General features: G+C 52.5%; 1 protein-coding gene across 2 annotated transcripts; it reads left to right on the plus strand.

Annotated features, from left to right (window-relative positions):
- The first annotated feature begins 10,476 nt into the window (after nt 1-10,476).
- On the plus strand, nt 10,477-15,701 carry Drd1 (dopamine receptor D1). 2 transcript variants are annotated; one of them, XM_070036549.1, is made up of 2 exons: nt 10,477-10,547; nt 11,811-15,701. In XM_070036549.1, the coding sequence occupies exon 2, from the start codon at nt 12,339-12,341 to the stop codon at nt 13,680-13,682; it is 1,344 nt and encodes a 447-aa protein (XP_069892650.1). In that variant the 5' UTR covers nt 10,477-10,547; nt 11,811-12,338; the 3' UTR covers nt 13,683-15,701. The 2 variants fall into 2 exon arrangements, with proteins under 2 accessions (XP_069892650.1, XP_069892651.1); XM_070036550.1 differs by lacking the exon at nt 10,477-10,547 and adding an exon at nt 11,173-11,321.
- The last annotated feature ends 203 nt before the right edge of the window (nt 15,702-15,904 follow it).

Consider the following 15,904-nt stretch of genomic DNA (forward strand, 5'->3'; position numbering starts at 1 on the left):
GTCCCCGCCCCCTGCGCGCGTCCCCGCCCCCAGCGCGCGTCCCCGCCCCCTGCGCGCGTCCCCGCCCCCTGCGCGCGTCCCCGCCCCCAGCGCGCGTCCCCGCCCCCAGCGCGCGTCCCCGCCCCCAGCGCGCGTCCCCGCCCCCAGCGCGCGTCCCCGCCCCCAGCGCGTCCCCGCCCCCAGCGCGCGTCCCCGCCCCCAGCGCGCGTCCCCGCCCCCAGCGCGTCCCCGCCCCCAGCGCGTCCCCGCCCCCTGCGCGTCCCCGCCCCCAGCGCGTCCCCGCCCCCAGCGCGCGTCCCCGCCCCCTGCGCGTCCCCGCCCCCTGCGCGCGTCCCCGCCCCCAGCGCGCGTCCCCGCCCCCAGCGCGCGTCCCCCACCAGTGCGCGTCCCCGCCCCCAGCGCGCGTCCCCGCCCCCCGAGCGCGCGTCCCCGCCCCCCGAGCGCGCATCCCCGCCCCCTGCGCGTCCCCGCCCCCAGCGCACGTCCCCCCCAGCGCGCGTCCCCGCCCCGGAGCGCGCGTCCCCACCCGGAGCCCGTCCCCTCCCTCAGCGCGCGTCCCCGCCCCCAGCGCGCGTCCCCACCCCCAGCGCGTCCCCGCCCCCAGCGCGTCCCCACCCCCAGCGCGTCCCCGCCCCCAGCGCGTCCCCGCCCCCTAGCGCCTGTCCAGGAGCGCGCGCCCCCACCTGGAGCGCGTTCCCGCCCCGAGCGCGCGTTCCCCCAGCGCAAGTCCCCCCAGGGCAACTCCCCGCCCCCAGCGCGCGTCCCCGCCCCCAGCGCGTCCCCGCCCCCAGCGCGTCCCCGCCCCCTGCGCGTCCCCGCCCCCTGCGCGCGTCCCCGCCCCCAGCGCGTCCCCGCCCCAGCGCGTCCCCGCCCCAGCGCGCGCCCCCGCCCCCCCAGCGCAGGTCCGCACTCCGGAGCCCAGGCGCCCGCGTTCCCGAGACCCTCCCAAGCGCGCTCCCGCGGGGCCGCGAGGCCTGGCTGGCCTGGCCCGGGCTGCCCCTGCGCACGTGTCCTGTCTGCCTCTCTGCCTGCCTCCCTGTCTGCTGGTCTGTCTGTCTGTCTGCCTCTCTGTCTGCCTTCCTGTCTGTCTGTCGGCCTGCCTGCCTGTCCATCTGCTTGCCTGTCTTCCTGCCTGTCTGCCTGCCTGTCTGTCTGTCTGCCTGTCTGTCTTCCTGCCTGTCTGCCTGCCTGTCTGTCTGTCTGTCTGTCTGTCTGTCTGTCTGCCTGCCTGTCTGTCTTCCTGCCTGTCTGCCTGTCTGTCTGCCTGTCTGTCTGCCTGTCTGCCTGCCTGCCTGCCTGCCTGTCTGCCTGCCTGTCTGTCTGTCTGCCTGTCTGTGTCTGCCTGCCTGTCTGCCTGTCCATCTGCTTGCCTGTCTGTCTGCCTCTCTGTCTGCCTGTCTGCCTGTCTGTCTGTCTGTCTGCCTGTCTGCCTGTCTGTCTGTCTGTCTGCCTGTCTGCCTGTCTGTCTGCTTGCCTGTCTGTCTGTCTGCCTGTCTGCCTGCCTGTCTGTCTTCCTGCCTGCCTGCCTGCCTGCCTGTCTGTCTGCCTGTCTGTCTGCTTGCCTGCCTGTCTGTCTGCCTGTCTGTCTGCCTGTCTGTCTGCCTGCCTGCCTGTCTGTCTGTCTGTCTGCCTGTCTGTGTCTGCCTGCCTGTCTGCCTGTCCATCTGCTTGCCTGTCTGTCTGCCTCTCTGTCTGCCTGTCTGCCTGTCTGCCTGTCTGTCTGCCTGTCTGCCTGTCTGCCTGTCTGCCTGTCTGTCTGCTTGCCTGTCTGTCTGTCTGTCTGCCTGTCTGCCTGCCTGTCTGTCTTCCTGTCTGTCTTCCTGCCTGCCTGCCTGCCTGTCTGTCTTCCTGTCTGTCTTCCTGCCTGCCTGCCTGCCTGCCTGTCTGTCTGCCTGTCTGTCTGCCTGTCTGTCTGTCTGTCTGTCTGTCTGTCTATCTGTCTGCCTGCCTCTTTTTCTCTCCCCCCCCTTTCCTCTGCCCCACCCTCACCTTCCACGCTTCCCTCTCTGTCCTGGGTTCGAGCTCAGGCTTCGTTCTTGCTGGGCGGTGGCTCAGTGACAAAGGGCTTCCAGAGGCCAGACCTCACACAGCCTCAGCCTCGGAACTCCTCTGCATGTGTAACCAGCAGCCAGGTGGGACTCAAAAGATTTCACACCAAGATGGAGTCAGGCACCCGCCACTCCAGCAGCTCAGGAGGCTGCGGCCCGAGGATCCAGGTTCAAAACCAGCCCAGGCAGGAAAGTCCTTGAGACTCTGATCTCCAATAAACCACCAGAAAACCAGCAGTGGTGCTGTGGCTCAGGTGGTAGAGCACCAGCCTTGAGCTGAAGAGCTGAGGGACAATGCCCAGGCCCAGAGTTCAAGCACTGGCACACACACACACACACACACACACCATGAATAAACTAAAAAAGGAAAACAAGATCAACATGCAGCCCCCCCCCCTCACATCAGCACCCCCAAAAGAGTTCTTCCCTCTAGAAAAGGAAATGCGTTTGAAAACAAGTGTAAAACTTTCACCTGTGAAATGCGGCCCTGGGAAGCTCAGCGAAGCTTGGAATCCCAGCGGGTGTAGGAGGCAGAGATCTGGAGGACTGGGGCTGGAGGCCGGCGTGTGCAAGAAATCGAATCCCAGAGCCTAAAATAGGGTGACACCCCCCCCAAAAAAAACCCCTCATCTCAGTCAGTGAACAAAGTAAAACATGGTGACTGACTTTTACCTGCGGCGGGAAAAGCTGAGTCTGGTTTAGGATGAAAAGAACAGACAATTAAAATTAAAGCAATTTAAATTAAAGCAGATACTGGGCCAGAGGCATAGTTCAAGTGGTGGAGGTGGATCTGGGGGGCGGAGGGGGGGTACAGTGTACAAATTTTGTTGCCTACCTACCAAGGCAACAAAACACCACACAAAACCTTGCCACAATGTCTTTAACAGGCAGAAGTACTACAAAGCCATGGCTGATGGCCAGGGCTGGTGCTACAAATGTATCCATTTTCCATGGCCGCAAGCAAGCTCCACAATAAACCACGAAACCCCAGGGCATTCCAAAGAAACATTGGTTTGGGCTAGGCCTTGGTTGGCGGTGGCTGCTACTGGCTTTCTGGGCATCACAGACCTCTGGCCAAGGTGTTTGGGGGGCGGGCGGGGGGGGGGGTGCTTGGCTGGAACAGCTGGAGGCCTGGGCATGAGTCATACAACCTTGCACACAGACCTGCATGTCAACTGCTTCATACTAATTAAGGTAAGAAACTGAGCCCGGCACCAGTGGCTCCCGCCTGTCATCCCAGCTACTCAGGAGGCTGAGATCTGAGGATCACAGTTCAAAGCCAGCCAGGGCAGGAAAGTCTGTGAGACTCTGATCTCCAAGGAACCACCAGAAAACCACAAGTGGCGCTGTGGCTCAAGTGGTAGAGCACTTGCCTTGAGCTGAAGAGCTGAGGGACAGCGCCCAGGCCCGGAGTTCAAGCCCCAGGACTGGCACAAAATAAAAAATCTGCACTAAATACATAATTGGACATGTTAAAATGAAACTCCCTTGTACCACTGAATTATAAAAACAAAAATCTACTCTCAGAGATGGCCGACAGGGGGCAGGCGAGACACAGGTTTTCATTTTTTTTTTTTCCTTTTGCAAACAAGCTTTTCCAGTTTTGGTTTGGTTTGGTTTCTGTTGTTGTTGATGATTGTGGGATTTGAACTCAGGCCTTGGGCACTGTCTGAGTTTTTTCACTCACGGAGGGTGCTGTACTACTTTGAGCCACAGGGCCACTTTCCGGTTTTCTGGTGGTTCATTGGAGATCAGAGTCTCACAGACTTTCCTGCCCGGGCTGGCTTTGAACCCTGATCCTCAGATCTCAGCCTCCTGAGTAGCTAGGATGACAGGTGGTGAGCCACTGGAGCTGAGGCCAGTTTTTTATTCAGTTTAATTAATTAATTTAGTTTCTCAGATGTCCTTTGAGCAGGGATGAGCATCACGTGATATTTATTATGTGGTACCAACCACAAAACCTACATTTTAAAACAGGTTTTGCTTCAGAAAACCCTACACCTTGGGGACTGTGTTTTGCCATCCCGGGACCCAATGAATGAACCATGTAATTTGTCAGTTGTTGATTTAATGGCGTCATCTCTTGCTCCTCCTTTGATTGGCCTCCATGCGAGTCAGGGCCTTAACTCTGGCTTTAGAAGGAAAACCATACTTGGGGCTCTAGGACGGTTTGGCTTCTGTTTATGAATTTGTTTTTTCATGCTTTTCAGCATTTTTTTAAATCTATTTTTTTTTTTTTTTGGTAATGATCCTGAATCTTTGTCTCAGATTAAGCTGTGTGGTTTGGAGAGTTATTTTCCTCTACCCTTCCTCCCTCCCTCATTCTCTCTCCCTCCCTCTCCCCTTCTTCCTTTCCTTTCCCTTCCTCCCTTCCTTCCTTCCTTCCTTCCTTCCTTCCTTCCTTCCTTCCTCCCTTCCTCCCTCCCTCCCTTCCATTTTCTTTCCTTCCTTCCTTCCTTTCTTCCTTCCTCCCTCCCTCCCTCCCTCCCTCCCTTCCATTTTCCTCCCTCCCTCCCTTCCATTTTCCTTCCATCCTTCCTCCCTCTCTCCCTTCCATTTTCCTCCCTTTCATTTTCCTTCCTTCCTTCCTTCCTTCCTCCCTTCCTCCCTCCCTCCCTTCCATTTTCCTTCCTTCCTTCCTCCCTCCCTTCCATTTTCCTTCCTTCCTCCCTCCCTCCCTTCCATTTTCCTTCCTTCCTTCCTTCCTTCCTTCCTTCCTTCCTTCCTTCCTTCCTTCCTTCCTTCCCTTCTTCCCTCCCCCTTCTCTCTCTCTCTCCCCCCTCCCCAAACCTTGTCACCATCTGCCACATTGAGAAATGACCTGTAGGCCCTCACCAGGACCAAGCAGAGGTAATCATTGGTGTTCTGGAATCTTCCATATTAAGAATCAAACCTCTCTCTCTCTCTCTCTCTCTCTCTCTCTCTCTCTCTCTCTCTCTCTCTCTCTCTCTCTCTCTCTCTGTCTGTCTCTGTCTCTGTCTCTGTCTCTCCCCTCCCTCAGCTTTCCAGTCACGGGAGGTGGACACAGGCGGCCATCTCTTGGCGATGGCGGGCTTGGGCGGCACACAGGCCTCCAGCCTCACCATCTCCTTCCCTCTGTGCCATCCAGCAAATCTCTGGGCCTCCTCTGTGGGGCCTCCACTTCCTCTTGGCTGAGCTGGGGAGGGGGGGACAGCGGTGTCTGTCCATTCTCTGCCTCCAGGAGCAGTAAACTGACTGGGGATGGGGGGTGGAGGCTTCAGCTGACCCATGGGGGGGAAGGAGGGAAAGAATATTGGAGAAACAAAACCTACTACTACTACTACTACTAATAACAACAACAATAATAAAGAAGCTGTAAGTATATTATCAAAGTGAAAGGCCCACGGTGACCCCAGGGTGAGGGTCAGCCACAGGGAAGCAACCGGAACATCAGGGATCCTCAGCAATGACAGCTACGAATGCTCCCGTGGAATATGTAAATTAAGGACGCTCCCTGGCCGGCAGATAGATGGTGGTAGCAGGCCAGCATTGCAGCTAATGTTCTTGTTCTAGAACTTTCCTCTGGGAAACACAGGCCACAGAGGTGCTGGCTCCACAGGGCTGTGAGGGACAGGGCCTCCACCCAGGCCTGCCATGGGGCTTTAGGATCACCCACTGGCTGGTGCCATAGCTCACGTCTGTCATCCCAGCTACTCAGGAGGCTGAGATCTGAGGATCCCGGTTCAAAGCCAGCCCGGGCAGGAAAGTCCGTGAGACTCTGATCTCCTATGAACCAGCATAAAAGATGGAAGTGGAGCTTGTTTTATATATGTGCATATGTATTACACAATTATATATTATATAATCGATATATTAATATATAATAAGATAGAATATATGCAGGAAAACCCAGGAGATATTTTTTTTGGCCAGTCCTGGGGCTCGAACTCAGGGCCTGGCCGCTGCCCCTGAGCTTTTTCTGCTCAAGGTTAGCACGCTACCACTTGAGCCACAGCGCCACTTTTGGCTTTTTCTGAGTATGTGGTACTGAGGAATTGAACCCAGGGCTTCATGCATGCTAGGCAAGCACTCTACCCCTGAGCCACCTTCCCAGCCCACCCAGGAGATGTCTTATATTTAATTTTCTTTTTTTTTTTTTTTGGTCAGCCAGGCTAGTGAACCCAGTGGCTTGTAGTTCATTTAAATAAAAATAAAAATAAAATACAGGAGCTGGGAAGGTGGCTCAGTGGTAGAGCGCTTGCCTTACATGCCTGAGGCCCTGGGTTCGATTCCTCAGCATCACATAAGCAAAAAGAAAAAAGCCGGAAGTGGCGCTGTGGCTCAAGTGGTAGAGCGCTAGCCTTGAGCTGAAGAGCTGAGGGACAGCGCCCAGGCCCAGAGTTCAGGCCCCATGACCGGACCCCCAAAAAAATAAAATAAAATACGAAAGATGCTTCTCCTTCTTTTGCTTCTCTTCTTCCTCTCCCCCTCTCCCTCCTCCCCTCTCCTCTCTCCCTTCATCTCCCTCCCCCTCCCCCTCCTCTTCCTCCTCCCCTCCCCTCCCCCTCCCCTCCACCTCCTCCTCCTCCTCCTTCTTCTTCTTGTCTTCTTCTTCCTCCTCCTCCTTCTTCTTTCTTCTTCTTCCTCCTCTTCCTCTTGCTCCTCCTCCTCCTTCTCCCCCTCTTCCTCCTCCCTCTTCCTCCTCCCTCCTCCTCCTCCTCCTCTGCTTCAGATCCAGGTTCAAATCGTATGGCGGGGTCATTTGGTCATTCTGTTTCTGGTCAGCATCTCACCCGCTCAGCAGCTGAGGTGAAGCTGCCCGCATCAGATCATGAGACAGCACTCAAGAAAGAACCCCAGGGGTTTCCTCTCCTCCCGACCCCTCAAGGAATCTGGGGGTGTCTTCACCAGAAGCTAAAAGCAGACCTTGGGCTGGGACAATGCCAAAAAGGGGTCACCAAACAAAATGACATTCGAGGTAACACTTTCTTACCTGTACTGACCTGTATAGTATTCCAGAGACACAGGATCTGTGTGTGCGGGCGTGCATGCATGTGTATGTGTGTGTGTGTGTGTGTGTGTGTGTGTGTGTGTGTGTGTGTGTGGCGGGAGTCACTGGTGCCAGCCATTCCTGGCTTTTCTGTCTCACAGAGCTTTGATTCTCAGTCCCAAGAGCTCATTCCAGCCGTTTCTTTGTGATAAATAAACACCTTCCCTTGGGCCTCCTGTTTCTCAAAAGGGCCTCAAAATGCCTCACTCTAAAGTGACTTAAACCAATTGTATAGACACGGATAAACCATTTCTGTGAATTAGCCTGCCTTTTCTGTTTCTGAGACTCACCAGAGGTTATGACTTTTTATGAGTAAGTGCCTTCATTTTGGCTTTCAAGCAAATTGAATCTCATGGCAATTTTATATTGTGCTTATACAAAAGCGATCTGTCGTTTAGCATTGAGAAATTAACTCTTGGAGGATAAAGATGTGATCTAGGCTCACAGGTGTCATTTTAATACGGAGCATAATAGCTGGTCAATAATAAATAAGCAGTCAACATTATCTATGGGTGTCTGGGTGCTGGTGGCTCACGCCTGTCATCCTAGCTACTCAGGAGGCTGAGATATGAGGATCGTGGTTCAAAGCCAGCCTGAGTCCGTGAGACTCTGATCTCCAATGAACCACCAGAAAACCGGCTGTGGTTCAAAAGTGGTAGAGCGCTAGCCTGAAGCAAAAGAGCTCAGGGATAGCACCCAAGTCCTGAGTTCAAGACCCACAACTGCCAAAAAAAAATTATGGATTTCATGACAGCATTTATAACCATTTCAACCCCAAGGAAAGAATTAGCTTTGTACAAAGATTAGTCTGGGACAAACTGGTTCCAAAAATCTCTCAAGACTGAACAATTTGTTTGTTGTTTTGTTTTGTTTGTTTGGTGCTGTGGCTGGGGCTTAGACTCAGAGCATTACAGTCTTGCTTGGCTTTTTGGCTTAAGATTAGTACTCTACCTCTTGATCCAAAGCTCCATTATTTTTGGCTTTTTGGTGGTTCATTGGGAAAAATAAGGTCTCACAAACATTCCTGCCTAGGCTGGCTTTGAACTGGGATTCTCAGATCTCAGCCTCCTGAGTAGCTAGGATGACAGGCGTGAGCCCCTGGAACTGGGCAAAGAAGGGGAAGATTGTTTTTTTATTTTTTATTTTGAAAATACCGTACAGAAGGGTTACAATTACATGAGCAAGGTTATGAGTACGTTTCTTATCAAGCATTGTTGCCTCCTCCTTTGTTTCCCCTTCCCATCCCTTCCCATTAACCCCCGCCCCAGCCAAAGTTGTAAAGTTCATTTTTCGACATAATGTACATCTCATTATTGCAATGGGTCCACCTGTATCCCTATTTAAACAAGTTGCTTTTTCCCTTCCCCTCCCCAAATTATACCATCATCAAATACAGTGAAAGCAGGGGTTATACCGTGGAGGAGGGACATACAAAGCAACAAAGAAATCATCTTATAAATATGTTAGAAACAATTGCAAGAAAGAAAAACCATTTGAGTCCTTATCTTGGGGTTCATTTCGCCTAACATCACCTTATCTGACCTTTTCTGCTTGACTCATACATATACTAGATATTGCAAATAAGGGAAACCATGGGACCTATGTTTCTTTGGGCTTGGCTTACTTCACTTCATATAATTTTTTCCAAGCCTTTCCATTTCCTAACAAATGGGGCAATGTCATTCTTTCTGATGGAGGCATAGAATTCCATGGTGTATCTATACCACATTTTCTTGATCCATTCATCTACTGAGGGGCATCTGGGTTGGTTCCATATCTTTGCTATGGTAAATAATGTTGTCATAAACATAGTTGTGCTGGTAGCTTTAGTGAGGTCTTGTTTGTGATCCTTTGGTAAATGCCCCAAAGTGAGATTGCTGGGTCATAGGGGAGCTCTATAAAACAAAAATGGAAGAGTTGGGCACCGGTGGCTCACGCCTGTCATCCTAGCTATTCAGGAGGCTGAGATCTGAGGATCATGGTTCAAAGACAACCTGGGGAGGAAAATCCGTGAGACTCTTATCTCCAATGAACCACTAGAAAACCGGAAGTGGTGCTGTGGCTCAAGTGGTAGAGCGCTGGCCTTGAGCTGAAGAGCTGAGAGACAGCGCCCAGGCCCAGAGTTCAAGCCCCACGACTGATAAAAAAAAAAAAAAAAACTCAGAAAGAAAGTAAATAACTTTCAAACCTCCAGCCAAACTGTCAGTTCCTCTGAAATTCACACTTGGTGCAGAGTGGAGCCCTGAGATTTGAGCTGCATTTTATTTTACTTTTCTTATAGCCCTCAGAGGCCAGAGAGATCCAGTGTGTCAGAAGTGTCCAAGCATCAAAGAGAAATGGCTCAGTGTCTTTTCTTCTGGTAATGAGAAACAAAGCCAGGAAACAGGAGTTTTTCCTGAATCTTCTCTCCTTGTCTCTGTATTTGGGAAGATGCCTGATTTTCTACTTGGCTTTCTAGGCCTTTCTCTCTACATCGGTGTTGCTGGGCATCAGTGGCTCATGCCTGTCATCCTAGCTACTCAGGAGGCTGAGATCGGAGGATCGCAGTTCAAAGCCAGCCCGGGGAAGGAAAGTCCATGAGACTCTGATCTCCAGTGAACCACCAGAAAACAGGAAGTGGCTCAAGTGGTAGAGCGCTCGCCTTGAGCTGAAGAGCTGAGGGACAGCGCCCAGGCCAGAGTTCAAGCCCCAGGACCAGAAAAAAATAAAGTGTGTGTGTATGTGTGTGTTGTATACATAGATACACAGAAACACAGATACCTAGTACATAGATATGGATTATATATACTGTATATTATATATACTGGCATCAGAAAAGTTCTATACATGTATGTCTATCTATCTGTATTTAATTTTTGCGTGTGTGCCAGTCCTGGGGCTCGAACCCAGGGTCTAGGCCCTGTCCCTGAGCTTTATATTTGCTCAGTGCTGGTGCTCTACCACTTGAGCCACAGCTCCACGTTTGACTTCTGTTTTGCTTTTGCTCGTCGGAGATCAGAGTCTCACGGACTTTGACCTTCCCCGGGGGGGGGGGGGCTGGCTTCGAACCGCGATCAGCCTCTAAAGTAGCTGGGATGGCAGGCGGGAGCCCCCTGGGCCCGGGCTAGGTTTCTGAGTCTGCGCCATCTTTCCTCTCCAGTGCTTGGCTCACGAGGAAATGCTGGTTCCACCCGTGAACGTGGCCCCCCAGAGGCTCCTGGCCTGGCCCCGGGTCGGTGGTGGGGTGGGGTGGGGAGGGAGCAGCCGCAGGGCCGGGGGTTCGGATCCCGGCTTGGCGGGCTGGGCGGAGGAGGTCGGTGCAGTGTCCGGGCGCCGTCAGCAGAGGGCGCGCGCGCGCGCGGAGCGCATGGCTGGGGGGGGGGGGACGGGGTGGAGGTTTCGGGGCGCTCGCGGGGCGCGGGGTGCAGGCGACAGACAGTCGGGTCTGTCTGACCGCGGCTCGGGGGGACGCGCCCTCCAACCTGGGCGGTCTTGGGGCGCAGCGCGTGGTGAGTACCTGCGGATAGCGGGGTGGAGAAAACGGGGGGGGGGCGGGAAAAGGGGGGGCTACCCAGTGTCTCCCCCCACCCCAGCCTGGCTGTGGTGGTGCTTTGGGTAGAACTTGGGGTTCCCCCCATCCAGAGGCCAGATGGCTGTCCTGAAGTGGGCCGCGGGGATGGGGAATTGGGGAGGGGAGAGGGAAGGGAAAAAGGGGTGCGTTTCTGTTTTTTTGGGGGCGGCGGTGATTGCAGCTTAAGTTGCTTGAGTTTGGGCAGGGGAAGGGGTTGTGTCTCCTGGCATCCTGCAGAGGAGTTTCGGGGGTCACTCACCTCCCCACTTTGCCCGCAGCAGCCCCCTCCCCCTGACACCCCCCTTTTCCCCTGCCCCCCCTTCCCCCTCCCCCCTCCCCCAGGGTGATGGGGGGGAGGGGAACCACGTGTGGCTGTGTCTGACAAACTCTGTCAGTCAAGCGCGCAGTCCGCCCTCTTGGGGCGGGCAGGGGAGGGTTCTTGGGGTGCACTGCACCCCACCCCCACCCCACCCCCAGGGTGTGTGTGTGAGGGGGGGAGACCCAGGCGGGGCCGGTGCCGGCTTCCAGGATCGGCTCTGGAGAGAGCCACACCGGGAGGAAGTCACCGGAGGAAAGCCAGGAAACCCAGCCAGGAGACTCCCTGGGAAGGGGTTTGGGGGACCCCCCCTCCCCGCCCCGCCACCGCCCTGCTCCCTGGATCCTGCTCTGCTCCCCCCCCACTGGAGCTGCAATTTGCCACCGTTATTTTGGGGTACCTGATCTAAGATCTCTCTGTCTGTCTGTCTGTCTGTCTGTCTGTCTGTCTGTCTGTCTGTCTGTCTGTCTGTCTGTCTGTCTCTGTCTCTCTCCCACCATCTCCAAAACCATCCTTTGGTGATTTTTTACGCATCGGGGAATTTATCTGGGTGTCTCTCTCCACCCCCCCCCCAATTTCTTTTTCCACAATCGCGGCTGGTGATTTTCTTTTCGTTTTTCAACCACATCAAGCGTGGGGGGGGGGGTTGCTTCCTGTCCTGATCTGATCCTTAGCTCCAGGGGCGTTTGGAGAGAGACCATCACCTTCTCCCTCGCCCCCCAACTCTCAAGACACAGGTAGGTGATGGTCTTGACCCTGCCGGGCCTGCTCAAGCCAGTTGGGGCCACAGATCTACTTCATTACCTCTTGATCAGTATCAATACCCCCTCTGCTTTAGCAAGAAAAAGCAATTAATTCCCTATTACTATGATTATTTCTTTTTAGGGTGTTCGGAGGAGCTGGAAGGCAGGAAAGGGGATGCGTTTGCAGAACCGGGCAGCCCAAGGGGCCAATCCCCCCCCCATACACACACCCGATGTCACCATCCTGACCATCAGGCGATCGCCATGGACTGACTCCATCCCGGACATCTGTGACTGGCTGGTTTAGCATGGATCCCAAGATGAGTGACTTCCTGGGGGGGAAACCCAGAAACCAACCGATGCTTGTGACAACGCCTTGGGACAAGGGACTCAGAAGACGGTGGTAGAGAGCCCCAGGGACAGGCTGAATCTGATGGGCAGGGAGAGGTGAGGGGTCCCCCTGATCGATCATGATCTCAGGCCTACGGTGTCTGGGTACCTCTGATTGTGCCAGGGGTTATTTGGTGAGTGAAGTGCTTTGTCGGATCTGCTAGGAGATTGTTTTCTCCTTGACTCAAGGAAGGGGTGTGTGTGTGTGTGTGCATCCAAGCCCAGATCGGCCCCCCCATACACCCCTCTTTTTTGGGGGGAGGGGGGGAGAGGAGGGAAGATGAATCTCAACAATTCCAGCATGGATGGAGCCGGCGTGGTGGTGGAGAGAGACTTCTCCTTCCGAATCCTTACAGCATGCTTTCTGTCCGTCCTCATCCTGTCTACCTTGCTGGGAAACACGCTGGTCTGTGCGGCCGTCATTCGCTTCCGACACCTGCGATCGAAGGTGACAAACTTTTTTGTCATCTCCCTGGCCGTGTCCGATCTCTTGGTGGCCGTGTTGGTCATGCCCTGGAAAGCTGTGGCCGAGATCGCTGGCTTTTGGCCCTTCGGCTCTTTCTGTAACATGTGGGTGGCGTTTGACATCATGTGTTCCACGGCGTCCATTCTGAACCTGTGTGTGATCAGCGTGGACCGCTACTGGGCCATCTCCAGCCCTTTCCAGTACGAGAGGAAAATGACCCCCAAAGTGGCATTTATCCTCATCAGCGTGGCTTGGTTGCTGTCTGTCCTCATTTCCTTCATCCCCGTCCAGCTGAGCTGGCACAAAGCCAAACCCCCTGGCCCCACGGAAGGCAATGCCACCACGCTGGTGGCCGAAGAAGCCACGGATGATAACTGTGACACAAGGCTGAGCAGGACGTACGCCATCTCCTCTTCCTTGATCAGCTTCTATATCCCCGTGATCATCATGATCGTCACCTACACGAGCATCTATAGAATCGCCCAGAAACAGATCCGGCGGATCTCGGCCCTGGAGAAAGCAGCTGTCCACGCTAAACACTGCCAAGTGGCCACGGGCAACGGGAACCCCGTGGATTGTTCTCAGTCGGAGAGTTCCTTCAAGACGTCCTTTAAAAGGGAGACCAAAGTCCTCAAGACCCTGTCGGTGATCATGGGGGTGTTCGTGTGTTGCTGGTTGCCCTTCTTCATCTCCAACTGCATGGTGCCCTTCTGTGAATCCGGCGAGACGCAGTCCTTCTGCGTGGACTCCATCACCTTCGACGTGTTCGTGTGGTTCGGGTGGGCCAATTCTTCCTTGAACCCCATCATTTACGCCTTCAACGCCGATTTCCAGAAGGCCTTCTCCACCCTTCTGGGCTGTTACAGGCTTTGCCCTGCCACCAACAATGCCATGGAGACGATGAGCATCAATAATAACGGAGGGCCCATGTTCTCCAGCCACCACGAGCCGCGAGGATCCATCTCCAAGGAGAGCAATTTGGTGTATTTGATCCCACACTCCGTGGGCTCTGAGGACCTAAAAAAAGACGAAGTCACCGGGGCCACCAAACCCTTAGAGAAATTGTCCCCTGCTCTCTCGGTCATTCTCGACTACGACACGGATGTGTCCCTAGAAAAAATCCAGCCCATCACCCACACAGGCCAGCACCCAACTTGAGCCACTGCATGAGAGGAGAGAGAGAGAGAGAGAGATCTTGGCCACAGGTGTCCGTCCAGAAAGCAAAAGGAGAGGCTGGAGGTGTGGCTCAGGTGGTGGAGCGCCAGCCAGGAAGCAAAAAGTGTCACCCATTGAATCTCTTGTCTTGGAAACAACCACAACAATACAATAGACACCTTATATATATATATTAAACAAAAATAATAAAGACCAAAAGCTTAATGGGAGAGTTGCTCCCAGGATCTACTGCTTATGTATGAAGAGTTCTCTGTGACTTTCCAACAGACAGCTGTGGGTATTTGCCAGGGCATTCTGGTGTATTCTTCTGGTGTATTTTCTTCATCCCTGTGGATGCCTTTCGGACTTGTGGAAAGACTCAGTAGACAACGTCTTTGGCTCTGAAATTGGCTTGCAAGTGGAATACCTTAGGACTTTAAAGTTTTGGTTTTGGTTTTGGTCACCATGAACAGCTTCATGTACAAAATTCAAAGTTTTCTGGGAAGGAACTGAGAAGGGTTGAGTTTGGTGTATACAAAACAGGTGCTAAAAAAATATATATATATATATATATATATATTATATACACATATATATGTTCCAAGAGAAGTTTCCAGATTGTAAAGGTAGGTGCATGTCTGTAAATTTCTTTCTTCCAACAACAACAATGATGACAGCAGATATGATTGAACCTTATCAAAGGAGTGGGAATTTAATTTTATCATTTGATTTTGCAGAATTCAGAGATCCTTTGTCCATAGGGGTTTTAATTGCTTGACAGATTGTATTATATGGGTATTTTATATTTATTCTAGTCCATCTGTATTTATCCTAGTTCACAGGTTCTATGAATGAGTTAACCAAGCTTGGGCTGTCCGATAAACTAGCGCTGTCAAAGCCAGAGAAACGAATACGCAGACTCAGAGATGAAAATGTTTTCAGGAAGGTGGATTTAAAAAAAAAACCAATTCACGTTGACCCTTTCAAACAGAAAAGCACAGATTCACCCGACGTGAGAAACTGATGAATTCTATAAAAGCTCTACAAGCTTCCCCCCCCTTCTTTCTTTTTTTTCTCCCCCCCCCCAAAAGGGTTTTGGAGAGAAAGAAAGAGAGAGGGGGAAAAAAAACCCAGCCCACCAAACTTTTCTTTTTCTTTCTTTCTTTTAAAGCATCAGCGACCATTGCGCTTGACATGTTTTTTGAAAATGAATGATTTTTTTTTTTCCAGGAGGCCGATCTAGTTCTGTAAATATCTTACATAAAAGCCAGGCAGAGGGAGGAGAAGAAGAAGAGGTCTGCATTTTCTTATGTCAGGTGGCAAAAAGAACACACACACACACACACACACACACACACACACAACTTGCCAGGTTGTAGTTATGTAAAATAACCTTTCCTTCTCCCCATTGTCTTCCCATTTCATGGCTCACTTTCTTCTGAACTTTGGTGTTTTCTTTAAAACAAAACACCTTTCAATATGAATGGAATGTCAGCTCACGAATAGAGCCCGGATTCACTTCTACTGGGAGAGGACTTCTGTTTGGGAAAGGAATAAGAGGCTTTCTTTTTTTGTGTGTGTGTGGGGAAAGGGTTGTGCTTAAATATTTCCAAGCCCTGGGCATTTTTGGCTCCCAAATACTGTCCTTTTTGTCTTGTGCTTGAGAATCAGGGTGGTTGTGACCAAATCCTTGTCAGGTATCACGGATGGCTTGTATTGGAGAGACTAAGCCCAAACCTACTTAGGTAGGACATTTTGATCATGCGTTTCGGAAAAGGGTCAGAAGGTGGTTTTTTGTTTTTGTTTTTTTTAATCAGCTATGGATTGAACAGGTGATGATATTGGTTAAAAACAAAAAAACAAAAAAAAACTGAACAGCAACAACAACAAATCCCCTAAGCGTGGGGGGAAATATCTCCTGCACCAAACCTGTGTCATTTCTGTATTGTGAATGTGTTCTTTTTCCCTTCCTTTCTTTGGACTGCTTGTGTGCTTTCTTATATACAATAAACTTATTTTGTGAACTCCAATCAACTCAGCAGGAGCTGTGTGGCGTGGGGGCGGGGAGGTGGGGTGGGGAGGGATGTGTATTTTTTTAAGAAATGAGAAGATTTTAAATGTGCAATTAAGTGCACAGGGTCATTTTTAGTCCCTGTTTACTTCGTAGTTTTATTTTTCTGAGGGAATAATAAGAAATTTCTCTTGTGTGTGCTGTGGGTCGGGTA

Source organism: Dipodomys merriami, unplaced genomic scaffold, assembly GCF_024711535.1.
Source record: "Dipodomys merriami isolate MVZ:Mamm:240054 unplaced genomic scaffold, mDipMer1.0.p SCAF_271, whole genome shotgun sequence".
Lineage (NCBI taxonomy): Eukaryota > Metazoa > Chordata > Mammalia > Rodentia > Heteromyidae > Dipodomys > Dipodomys merriami.

Excerpts from the sequence above, each read along its gene's own strand:
- Drd1 (XM_070036549.1), top strand. The coding sequence starts at position 12,339 with ATGAATCTCAACAATTCCAGCATGGATGGAGCCGGCGTGGTGGTGGAG.